The sequence below is a fragment of the Nicotiana tabacum genome, chromosome 16 (genome assembly GCF_000715075.1).
Source record: "Nicotiana tabacum cultivar K326 chromosome 16, ASM71507v2, whole genome shotgun sequence".
Classification (NCBI taxonomy): domain Eukaryota; kingdom Viridiplantae; phylum Streptophyta; class Magnoliopsida; order Solanales; family Solanaceae; genus Nicotiana; species Nicotiana tabacum.
Genome location: NC_134095.1, coordinates 32,289,725 through 32,302,825, shown reverse-complemented (window position 1 = coordinate 32,302,825; position 13,101 = coordinate 32,289,725). Strand labels below are relative to the sequence as shown.

At 36.9% G+C, this 13,101-nt stretch overlaps 1 protein-coding gene across 1 annotated transcript; it reads right to left on the bottom strand.

Annotated features, from left to right (window-relative positions):
- Nucleotides 1-3,529: 3,529 nt before the first annotated feature.
- LOC107776297 (oligopeptide transporter 2-like) lies at nucleotides 3,530-7,733 on the bottom strand. The gene is made up of 6 exons (XM_016596171.2): nucleotides 7,070-7,733; nucleotides 6,134-6,231; nucleotides 5,429-5,992; nucleotides 4,732-4,984; nucleotides 4,470-4,652; nucleotides 3,530-4,172 (listed from the first exon to the last, which is right to left on the bottom strand). Exons 1-6 carry the CDS (start codon nucleotides 7,574-7,576, stop codon nucleotides 3,564-3,566), a joined length of 2,214 nt encoding a protein of 737 aa, XP_016451657.1. The 5' UTR covers nucleotides 7,577-7,733; the 3' UTR covers nucleotides 3,530-3,563.
- Between the last annotated feature and the right edge of the window lie 5,368 nt (nucleotides 7,734-13,101).

Here is a 13,101-nt window from a genome sequence, read left to right as displayed (position 1 = left end):
GCTCTGCTGAGTTCGAGCTCTTCTTCCCTACTTCTCAATGTCCCCTCAAAGACACTACACTTCTCGATGACTCTCATCAGCTCGTCATCCTTGTCCTTCAATTCATCACGAAGGGCCTGCAAATTTCCGCCCTCACCAAACTGCCTGCGAAACTTCCGGTACTTGTCGCGGTACTCGAAATATTTACGTTTCAACCTCTCAAATATTTCCTTACACTTCTACTCCCTTCAGGCTCTTTCAATCTCCAAAATCATGGCCTGCAGTCATAAAAGGAAAAAGAAGGAAAGCACCTCGACAAGGTAACATCCTCCAGCTCTTTGAGGGTTTCACCCTCTATGTCAGAGCAAAGAGGGCCGAGGACAAGGACTACGTTCTCCGTATTATTCAACAGAACACGATCCATGGGGATCGCAATGGTCCTCGTAGACCCCTCCAGCCTCACCTCGAGTTGGGTAAACCCTTCCTCTATCATCCTTAGGTCAGCAACATCAATGTCTAAACCCATCTTATAGCCTTCTTCGGCAGCGCCTTTGCCTTTCCTATTGGCCGACAAAGAAGTATCATCAGCTGGCTGCGAAGTCGACGGTCCCTCATACCGCAAAGTGTCAGAAGCCTTAGTGGACAGCCTTTAGGCTTCCGTCATTGCAGAAGGGAGGGACACACCCTCGTCGGCCTCCACCAACCTCGGAATCTCAGATGTCGGCTCGACATCGACTTCAATGACAATAGTCGCCATCTCACGAAGTGTAAAATTACCCATCACCGAGCCAATGGCCCACGTAACCCCGTCGCCAACGTCCATCGATCTCTTCTTAAGGGGCATCAGGTCCCCATCACCTGGCAACAACTCCTTTTTCTTATCTATGAGACGGTACAAGGGAGAAGCCGAATGTTTCGTGGCTGAAGTCTCCGCAAATAAAGAAGGAATTGATGTTGAAGTATCAGCGGGCGGAACAGAGAAGTGAGCAGAATCAGTCGTGATCACAGAAGGGGTTAAGTCGGGCAAATATCGTAGAAGCGGCAGAATTCCTCCGCCAACGGGAGGAGAGGAAGAGTGTAGCCGATGTGAAAGGGATATGTGTAGAATGCGCAATACCCAGGATGGTGGTTCTGCACCGCATCCCACACGACAGGGATCAACTCGACGTGATCAGAAAGGTCATATTTCGCCTTGAGCTCTAACAAATCACCCTCCTTCATCGCGGACTTAAAGGTCCAGGGTTCGGCTTCAGGCATTTTTGAGAAATCAGACCTGACATCGGGGTTACGAGGAACTATCTCTTCCACAGTTGGGAAGCTTCCGTCCTTTACAGCAGTGGGAACGTTCCCCGCATGTAGAGGAAGAAGAATCGCCAGAGGGACCGGGTCACTTCCCTCGCTGGGCCCAGAGGGTATGTTAGACATATTTTCAACGAAAGAGAGGAAGGTATCAAACAACGGAGAATTAAAAACGATAAGGATCGTTGGAACAGAAGGAAAAGATGCACAAGAATGGAAGAGGAAGAAGAAGATACAAGGTTTCGGTGCAAGAATTTCGTAAATATTGAAATTATACCCTCACACCCTTATTTATAGGAACTCAAGCATCATAACCAAGAAATTGATTCATCATTACCTGACACCATAACCGAAGCGGCAGATTCAAGCAAAAGACACACGCAAAACGAAGCAACACATTGGCAAAATGCGTCATAATTACGCATGATGTCATAATGTCACCTTGATTCATGGACAACATGACTTTAGAATTTGCGTCTCATTAAGGGCCACGTTTCCAGCTCGCCCCAATCATTACGGCCCGGTCAACTCGTCCAAATGTTTCAACCGCAAAGAAAGGAATCCTCTCATCAAGTCCGCCTGAGGCCGGTCTCAATAAGCGGAGGGACTAACTGTATGGGTCAAAATCTGCCCTAGAATATTTAAGCTAAGGTGACACTAAAGAAAGAGTCCTTGAATCGTCGATTAATCGAGGTGGAGCAGGAAGTAGCAAGACCTACAACCGAAGATTCGACGAGAGCCATGGTCGAGGTGTCGATAATGGTCGAAGTCGAGCATCCCTGATGAAGTAGTAACATATGGTTATCAAAATACGATATGTAAGAGAATATTCTAGTGGATATTCTCTGTATTTGTACTATTAGGGTTTATAGGAAAATATCTCATATAAATAGGAAAAAAAAAGGGCAATGATATGAAACATGTTATATTCATTTTGTAAGAACAAACATTGAAAAAAGATTCTCTCTTACTAAGATATAAACACTACCTTTTCATCAAGATTCTTGTCTATATTATTCCATATTTTTCCATCATATCCAAGAATAATTCGAACATTCAAGGATTTGTCTTTGACTCATCATTATGAGGTGGAACAACCATCTAGTTCATCCTTTATTGGGTGAATCACTCCTCCTATTTACTTAAATTTCATTTATTGTCATTTATTGTTATTAAATGCTACATTATTTCTCATACTTTTTGGAATAGTTATTGTATGTTGTTATCACTTTCCTACCAAATCTATTCGACGCTAATCGTGCTTTCAGAAGTTACATCTAAAAATATTATTATTAACTAGGTTTAACTCATTATCACATAAATTTAATTATTTGAACCAAGAGTTATATTTTTTTGTCAAACAACTATATGTATATGTGAATCATTTATATCCAATTATTTCAATTTAGGCACTTTTCATTCTAGTACTATGCAAATTAGGGAGCTTTATAAAGCGCTAAATGGAACTTATTTTCTCTTGTTTCTGTATTTGACTAGTTTTTTAAACTTTCGTTATCACTATTCAAATTTCAATGACTAGTTTCTTTTCATAGACGTGAATCGATTAAGCCTGCAGACATGAGAGACAAGTCCAACAAGAGAAAATGGCTTCTTATCCTAGTGTTTTATAGATTATTATATTAACTTACATGCAAACTAGTAGTATGTGTAACTAACAAAATGAAATTGCTTTATTAAATGCAGTTGATGACTGTTTTACGTATAAATAAGGGTCATGTTGTGCAAGTGTAAGTACCATGCGACTTATATTTGGAACTTTTATTAAGCTAGTTTTGGACGTAGATTTGGTTGAAACTTAAAAAAAAAAATTGAAGTTGTGTTAAAAAATAATTTTGTGTGTGGACATATATTTTATTTAAAAAAAAAAAGTTGAAGTTTTGTTAGTGGAAGAAAAAAATTTATCCAAAAACTTTTGGGAACTTGAAAATTCTTGTCAAAACATTTTCAAAAACTAATCATATTTTATGAACAAACAATGTTTTCAGAAATTCTTTGAAAAAAAATAGTCAAGAATCTACGGCCAAATGGGAGATAACACAGCCAAGTAATTTGAAATAAAGTTTAAGATCCGAAAAGGGAAAAAATTACGCACACAAAGAGAAAGATTAACAGCTCTAATTGCGATAAAAGAGTGCAAGATATTGATAACGGAATACTACTATTTAGAATGATAATATTTACAAAAATATCAGCTAAACACTTTTTAAAAAAAAATGACATTTCAGTATGGAGCCTAACAATAAAAAAAAACGAAACTAATAAAATCAGGTCAAAGGACATCCATCAACAAAAATACCCTTGGCAGTAGGACAAGTAGCCAAATCACAATACTCTCCTCCAGTTCCCCACCAAGAAAAGTTAACATTCTCAAGACTAAGGCAGAAAAACAGAACCACTCCCATTAAAGCCACTCCTGCATCTAATGCTGCTGATAGCACATAATTATACCTCTGCCACCACTTCTTTCTATATCTGAAAATCACAAAATTGAACAATATTCCAAAGAAAATCCAGCTGTTGAAGTTCAATGTTGTTGCTGGTGGCATAGCTGCTGTTGCCCCTAAAAGTACTGGAATATTAATCAATTTAATCCAACTCTGACTTGGGAATGTTTTGTGTAACAACCACACTAAAATTGGTGCCACTGCCCCTCCAACAAAGAACCAATTTAAGGCAATGTAATCTCCCCAAAATATTCTCTTTGGTCCAACTAATCCCCAGATAACCGATGCATCAAAAAATACTCTATCGCTATTACAGGTCCATGGACTATTTGGAGGAAGCAAGTCAGGTTGGCATATGTGTTTAATGCTATTAAGTAGCCACCACGCCACGCCCATATTGATCGTACCACCAAGTATGGTTCCAATTAGCTGGTTTAAGAAATAATACAAGTTTAGTCAGTCTCTTGAAGTAGTACCAAGAAATTTGACTCCTTACTTGTCAAATATTAAATATATACCGTCACATCTCTCTATAACAGCATCCTTATATAATAGTCATTCACTATAAAAGTTGGTTTTCCTTGGAACCGATCATTATGTTATATTATATTATATGTCCTCTATACCAACACTTCACTATAGCACCAAAAAATATCGGAATAGACAAGACTGTTATAGAGATGTTTGACTATACTGGTGAAAGGAAAAAAACAAGAAAGTTCATACCTGAACAATGAACATTGATCTTGGAGGAACCTTCATATAATGACCAAGCTTAAAATCTTGGAGAAATGAAACAGCTTGACTCATACTCATATAGCCATATGTCTTGAAGCAGACATTGGCTATTGGATATCCTGGAATTATCATACCGATAATGTATTCTGTGATCACGTTTAGTCCTGGAGACTGTCATCAGAAGCAAAATTAATAAGTGCATCAACAAAAGGAAATAAACATAATTTCAACTTTGTAATATAAGACTAACCATGTTTGTGGTCGCTGTTATGATGCTAATTGGTAGGGTAAATATCAATGCAAGAAAGGCAGCAAGAAGAAGCCCCCACCACGAAAGCTGAACTTGATCTTTCATGAAAATACACAGAACAAGCGATAACGCCAATGAAAGTGCAAGGGTTATGTGAAACCACCAGCTCGGGATGTCCTTATATTTCATCATAAGCCTTGTGTGAATATCAGGCTTTCCTTTGAACGTGGCTCGGAATCTCTGATATATTTCCCTGTTCAATGAGTACTTATCAGTACACTTTTCTTAATTAGCAGTTTAATCATGAGTTAAGCCAATAGGAGTCACATCTAAGTTGAATAATACTTGTCCTTGTGGGGGTGGGGGTAGGGGTAAGGCGGAGTCTCTATCTTCCTCAGTGTGTTTGTGTACGAGTTTCTTTTTTCAGGTAATGTATAAGTCCTACTCTAGTTGGTTAAATAATTACGAAAATATTAACTATGCATAGGAAATTATCTGAAAATAGCTAAGTGTTCCTACAACATCAACAAGAGTTACAGCTTCCGTTATTTCCATATGTGCCAATTTCTACATCTAGATTCAGTGCTTGCTGTTGGAATCACAGCGTCTAGTCTAGATCCATTACAACGAATAAGTGTGATTAAAAGTGTGGAGTAAAGAGGAGGAGGAAGGAAAAAGATAAGTAACGAGCACTTACTTTCCATTGAATAGAGCAACTTGAGTGAGAGTAGCCACAACAGCTGCGAAATTCAGGCCATAAGTAACAGCAAAGAACATACTGAGATGTATATGTCCATGTTTCGCGTATGATACCTTGTCTAACTCAAACTTATCATTAACAATAGCTGTGATATTATATACCTGCCCCTGGGCATTGAATAAATCTGCGGAGAATAGAGGGAAATTCTTGGCATTGTAAAGGTTCAACCCCCAATAGGAAAATGGAATTAGTATATAGACTATTGCAACATAGCCAACTATGACATTGACAATGGAAAAGAAAGGATAAACTAAAGGGCTACTAAGGTATGATGCTATAGTAGCCCAATCAAAAGTGAAGGAAAAAATTCCAAGGCCATGCATTCCTGAACCAATTTGCTGTGCTAATACTGATTTAGGAAATGCCAAGCAAAGTAATGATAAGCTTGACAATGTTGGGAAGAGAAAACCAGGAACAATGTACCATATAAAACTGCAAGCTAATACAACTAAGAAAAATTTTCCTCTTGAGGATTTCCCTTCTTCTTTCTCATGTAGAGCTCTGTAAAATTCAAGAGAAATTATACTTGTTAGAATATATATATAATAATGCAAGCAAATTCAAGAAGCACCAGACGACGAGCGACTTGTGATAATAGGCTATTCAGGGGAAAATTAAGGTTGAATTTTTTGAGAAAATGACCTGAAAAGAGAAACTTGAACAAGACTACTTGGCCACCACATTTCTGCAGGGTCTACTACATACTTCCTCATAATTCCTGCCCAGCCATATCCCAGAACCTGATACACAAACATTATATATATTAGCATCGATAAATTAGACGTGTCTACAAACAACAAAATCCCTACCCTCTAAAAGATGCTTAGGCAAGTCAGGCTTATGTAAACTTGGGGGGAGAATGTTTGGATGGACTAGTATTATGAAAGAGGACTTCATTGTCTATCCCTTATTACAATTTAGAGCAATTGCACTCATACTTTTCAAAATCGGAAATATCCAATTCATCTCTTGTTTTTATGGAGGTTAGATTTTTATGTTCCCCTCCTGCATGTATTCTCTTTTTGAATTTTAATATACAAGGTAGCCGCCACATCAAGGCGGATTAAATAAAAAGAAATTAAGGTATGAAAGAGGACTAATTAACAAAAATAGGAGTATGAAAGAGTTGAAAAGCAATTGACCATTAAGTTCAAAGATTTTCCCACAAATGTAGGAGTAACTAATTCAGGCTTAGCAACTAATTTCATCGATTTAGTTTGTCATCGCGTGAAGAGCCATGTTATCTTGTTATTTTTTACTAATTACGATCATGTTTTATTTCCTCATCAAATATATAATTTTGTGACATTCTATTCTCGTGCAATTATCTTGTTTAAAATTTGATGGTTTCTTCCGCCCGAGGCAAAAAAATACTACTAGCTATGTGATTTATTCTTAAACATTGATAGACAAAGTTACTCAAACAGTTGGAACAGTCAAGGTGCCCAAGCTAATTGGGACACCACGGTCATAATTTTTTTATTTTTATTTTTATAGTTTTTAGAATTTTGGTACATGCGGCTACTTAAAAGTTGATTTAACAAGAAGAGATTATAATAAATAAAAATCCACAATTACCTGGGTGGCGATCACTAGAATCCAGCCAGCCAAAAAGGAGATGTTCCTAAAATAAAAGGCTTTAGTAATATCCACAATTCCAACAGCATAAGCAGGTCCATTCCCAAACGCCGAGCCAGCATTCGCAAAAATAGAAATCAAAACATGTTCTTTCATATTAAACGGCCCTGGATTCAACGTGAATTCACACGATCTGATCTTAAATTTCCTCGTCGGTAACACCCTAGCCATAATCCGACCAAGTGGTAATGTCGCCACCTGAACAGTAATCATAGTTATGACCAATGGTTCTGCTCTATAACTGAAGAAAGTGTTCAGAAACGAGAGAAGAGCACAAGACAAAAGTCCTAAGAACCACATGCGAAAAGTCCAAACAGGAAGTGAAGGATCATCGTCGTTTGATACTGTCAAACGAACTTGTTCGATTGGTGATTCTTCGTCATTTTCTTCAGGTACAACGTTTTCGGGATCTTTTTGTTGTATTTTTTCTTGCATGGTCACAGCCATGGAAGAAAGAGAAAAGGGGTTGAATTTCTAGGGTTTAGTTTTGATTAGCTGCCTTCGATTTTGGTCGTAGCAGCTAATCTGCGGGGGAATAGGCGGAGACTGAAGGCGTTTATATAGTAGTTAATGTAGAAGATAAAGAGTTGTACATGCATGAGGAATCTACATTGAATCCAATTGGGATTTACTGAATTTTTCTCTTTTAATAAATGTCAATTTTATTCCTATATAAATTCGGTGCAAAGATTTTCGAGTAAATTACGTACTCTAGTGGCAAGATAATATAGGAGAAGGAAAAGAAAGTGAATTACCAAATTCTAAAATGAATGGGATTGGTTAGAAACAAGAAACAAAACCAAAAAGGAAAAAAAATTAAAGAAACAAGATAAAAAAGAATAAGGAAAATTTATCTTAATCAGACATGTCTAAATTGAAAAGAATTTCTAATAAAATAACTAGCCAAATTTATTGCCTTTGGTAGATAATAATTGCAAGAAATAGATTATGGATCCCGACCCTCCCCGCTTAGAGTAACAAAGAATAACATTAAGCAACTTATCGTCTTTCTTGGATTTCTAACTTTCTAAAAATACTATATACCTTATACTCCCTCCGTTCACGTTTACTTGTCCAGTATTCTAAAAATAAATTTTTACTTTTATTTATCACTTTTAGCATATCAAGAGAAAGACAATTTTTTTTTCTATTATACCCACAGTATTAATTACCCATTTGAAATCATTTTCTCAAATTCATTAAAAATATGAATTAATAAATATGGATAGCATGGTATATTATACACTTCATTATTATCTTTTAAGGGGTGTGTAAAGTTCATAGGACAAGTAAAAGTAAACGGAGGGTGTATAATGGACAACTTACCCAAAGAAGAGTTCATCTAACTAAGCTAATTTAAGATTACAGAACAATAAATGAGTAAACTAAACAAAATGAGAAAATCCTATATAATAAAATATTATTACTTATAAATTTTTTTAAAACTTTTTTAAGTAACCTACATGTTTAAAGTGCAAGATTAATGTCATTACTAAATATATATACATTTTATTAAGAAATTTGTAACCATTTCTCATTTAAGTGTCTTCAAAATACATAAATGCTAATTCTTTTTTTTTTCCACGTGTGAATAAAAATTTAGGAAACTTTCAGAAATGACTACCTTTTAAGGAGCTTTTAATAATTCGTAACTATATTTTATGTATTTACGTTTCGTAGCTAGTTTTGGACAATTTATTGTATTTGAGTGTATTTGAATACATTGTCAAGTTGTATTTTTTTCCGCGTGTATTTGAATGCAATGTTCAGTTGTATCCAACCTTATTTGATGTGGCAAGGTTGAACATTGAATGTATTTACACTAAAAAAATTGACAAAATGAAGAATACAGTCAAATCCGGCCAAATCTTCGATGAAAATACAAAACACTATATTTAAAAAAGAAGAGCACAATCAAATCCAATCGGATCTCCGGCAAAATACAAAAATATCACTGTATTTACACTAAAAAAATGTAGAATACGTTCAAATCCTTTTAACTGTATTTAACTAAAAAAATAAAGAATATAGTCAAATCTACGACGAGAATACAAAATACACTATATTTAAAAATGGAGAACACAATCAAATCCCGTCAAATCTCCGGCGAAAATCCAAAATACACTTTAGATCTTTGACGAAATTACAAAATACACTGTATTTATACAACGATTTTCCAACGTGAAAGGCAGTAGAGAAGAAAGAGGCTGCTTCTTTTTTCGGCGTGAAAAGCAGTAGCGGAGGAATAAGTCTTAGGTCAGACGAATATACTCAGATGTGAGATACAAAGAAGGAGAAGAAGTCATGATTCCAGCATCTACTTTAGATCTAGATTCGATGACGCCTCCGATCTTCCTCCTCAATTATTTTCGTTGTTGATAATGGATTGATCTCAACTTCGTGATTTTAGATCTGGATCTAACGGTGGGTGGTGACGGTGTTTAAGGATGATTTGCGGCGAATGGGGTATATGGCGGAGGGTGGTGATATATGGGAAAGAAAGAAAAATGTGGTTGTTGTGAGAATGAAGGAGTCGACTGTGTAGTGCTGAGTAATGAGCCAGCTGGCAAGTTAGTTAGGACAATTGGCAGAGTTAGTGCTAGCATAAGTTAGTTGATGTTCTTAGAGTTAGTTGTCAATAATTAGTGGTCTTAGCTTAATTAAGTAGAGGTTAGTTGTGTCTATAAATACAGGGTTGTATATGTTATTGTATATACACAACAAAAATACACATAAAGTTTCCTACTTCATTTCTCTCTCCTTCTTCTTCTTCTCCCTTACACGATACTGTTACATTTATCCATTAAGAGAGTTTATGACCTAGCTCAATTGAAGCTCAAATCACAAGGTATTAGAGCAGGCATGGCTAGAAGTACACGAACAGTGCAATTTTATTGTCAATTCTAGCAATTGATCTTCCTCTTAAGCTCAACAATGGGAGATGATAAGATCGATCATACTCATCCACTATTTCTTCATCCTTTTGACATGGCGAGTTCAGTTTTGATTCCAATTCAACTCACAGGATCTGAAAACTATGGATTGTGGCAGAGAACGATGCGAATTGCAGTTCTAGCTAAACGAAAATTAGGGTTCGCGATTGGTACTTGTCAAAAGGATTCCTTTAAGAAGGAACTACATGAGGAATGAATGACATGCAATGTGATTGTCCTCCCCTAGATCATGAATACAGTATCGCAGAACCTAGTTAATGAAATTGCTTATGCATCTGATGCTCATTTAGTTTGGAAGGACTTAAAAGAGAGGTATGATAAGGTTAATCGTGTAAGTATATTCCAATCGCATAGAGAAATTGCAAAAATCTCACAAGGAACAAATTTTATGGACACCTAGTTTACAAAACTGAAAGAGTTATGGTTAGAGTATAATGCCTTGGTGCCTTCACCTGGATGTGACTGTGTGAAATCAAGGGATTATATTGTGCATCTTCATCAGCGTAGGTTGCTTCAATTTTTGAGTGGTCTCAATGAATTAGATGATCAAGCAAGGAGACAAATCATAATGAAGACAACAGAACCGACACTGAATCAGGCTTATGCTCTAATTATTGAAGATGAGAGTCGGAGGTCAAGCCCATATCCAACCTTAGCTTTTAAAGCAGATGCAAGTATTATGCAGGCTGGTCGAGGGACAATTCCTAGAGGAGAGCCAATTTCCATGCAAGCTGGTAGAGGACAACCCTGTAAAGGGAAGAAACCCTTCATGTTGTGACTATTGTCATGAGAATAGGCATTTAAAGGAAAACTACTTTAAATTGATAGGGTATCCAGGAGACTTTAAGGCAAAAAGGCGGGTTGTGGCTAACAATGCTACTGGTGTACTTGAGCATAAACAACAGACACAGATGAATGGAGAAAAAGGATCTAGTTGTGATCAAGTAGCAGGGCATTTCTTCACTGAGGACCAGTACATGAAAATATTGAATATGCTGAATAAGGATACTTCTGTACCACAAGTAAACATTGTAGGTATTACTACATCTCTAATAACTAGTTGCTATAATAGTGAGTGGATAGTTGATTCTGGTGAAACTCATCATATAGCTGCCTTATTAGACTTATTGCATTCTAAAACTAAGTTGAAAGGTGAACAAAAGGAACATGTACAACTGCCCACTGGTGAGAGAACTGACATTACACATACTGGTAGTGCCACTATTCTTAAGGATTTGGAGATGAAAAATGTGCTATTTGTTCCGGACTTCAAATTTATTTGCAGTTTGTATCCAAACCCACAAAGGAACTCTGCTACTCAGTTCATCTTTATCTTGACTTCTGTGTATTTCAGGACCTTTGGAGTGGCAGGGTGAGGGGGATTGGTAAGGAAAAAAGAGGTCTATATGTGGTGAAGGATACACACATAGCAAAAGTGTTGTAGCAGATATCGACAACCACCACTCAAAAGCCAGAATTTGATGGCCATCTTTGGCACCAGAGATTAGGACGTGCCTCAGTTAGCACAATGAAACATATAAATTCTTTTCAGCATGCGACAGTAGATATAAATGCAAATAATGATTGTTCAATTTGCCCTTTGGCTAAACAAAGTAGGTTGGTCTTTCCTAGAAGTGTTAGTCCTTTGCTATTGTTACATATGGAGGTTTGGGGTCCTTGTAAGTTCCCTACATATGATATGAAGCATTTTTTCTTGACCATTGTGGATGATCATTCAAGATATACTTGGGTCCATTTACTGCAGTTAAAGAGTGATGTTATAGTAATCATGCAGAAGTTTCTTTCTATGCTCAGAACACAGTTTAATGCAGTTGTTAAGACCATTAAAACAGACAATGAAGGAAATTTTTTTAATAAACAATGCAGTAACTTGTTTGATCTCTATGGTATATTACACCAAAGTAGTTGTGAATACACACCCCAGCAAAATGAGGTGGTAGAAAGGAAACACAGACACATTCTTGACACAGCAAGGGCACTGAAGTTTCAAGCTAATGTGCCAACTAGATATTGGGGAGAGTGCATAACTACTGTTGTAGACCTTATCAATAGGCTTCCTACTGTTGTTCTGGATGGAAAAACACCTTATGAATTGTTGTATCATACACAACCTTCACTCAACCATTTGAGAGCGTTTGGTTGCCTCTACTATGCTACTACCTTGGTGCATAGAAACAAATTTTCAGCAAGAGCCAAACCAGCAGTCCATCTTGGATACTCAGAAACTCAGAAAGGCTACAAGCTGCTAGATCTTTCTACTAACCAGTTTTTTGTTTCCAGGGATGTTGTGTTTAAAGAACACTTATTTCCTTTTATTCAGCCTTCTTATGGAAACATCCGGTGGTCCATGATAGGGGGAACGTGCAGGTTAATTATGAACCATTCCGGTTGATCATGACTTCCTACAACAAGATGATCATGAAGGCCTTGAACAAGTATCCACTTCTCATTCACAAGAAGCTGAGTTTCACCAATAATGGATTCAACTCCAATTCCTGGCGTAAATAATGTACCTACTAAGAAAGTGCAAAATGGGCATGCAACAAATGAGTATACACAAGGAGAAATAAGTACAACACCAAGCTTATATGACATTATAAGTGAGGATGAGCATGATGCAATGTATTTGCCACAAGACGTAGACACATTACCAGAGATAAAACCTGCCCTTACAAGTGAAGAACCAAGAAGGTCTAACAGAAATGTCAAAGAGCCCTTGTGGTTGAAGGACTATGTGACACAAAAGAATGCTAATGAGACAACACTGTATCCTTTATCAGACCATTTAACACATAATAGGCTATCAACATCTTGCCAAAGATATGTAGCAAAGATCTCTTCACTGACAGAACCTCAAAGTTTTGCAGAACCATCTAAAGACAAAAGATGGGTGGAAGCAATGCAATTGGAGATTAAAGCCTTAGAAGACAACAAGACTTGGGAGATAGTAGATTTGCCTAAAGAAAAGAACACCATTTGATCAAAATGGGTGTACAA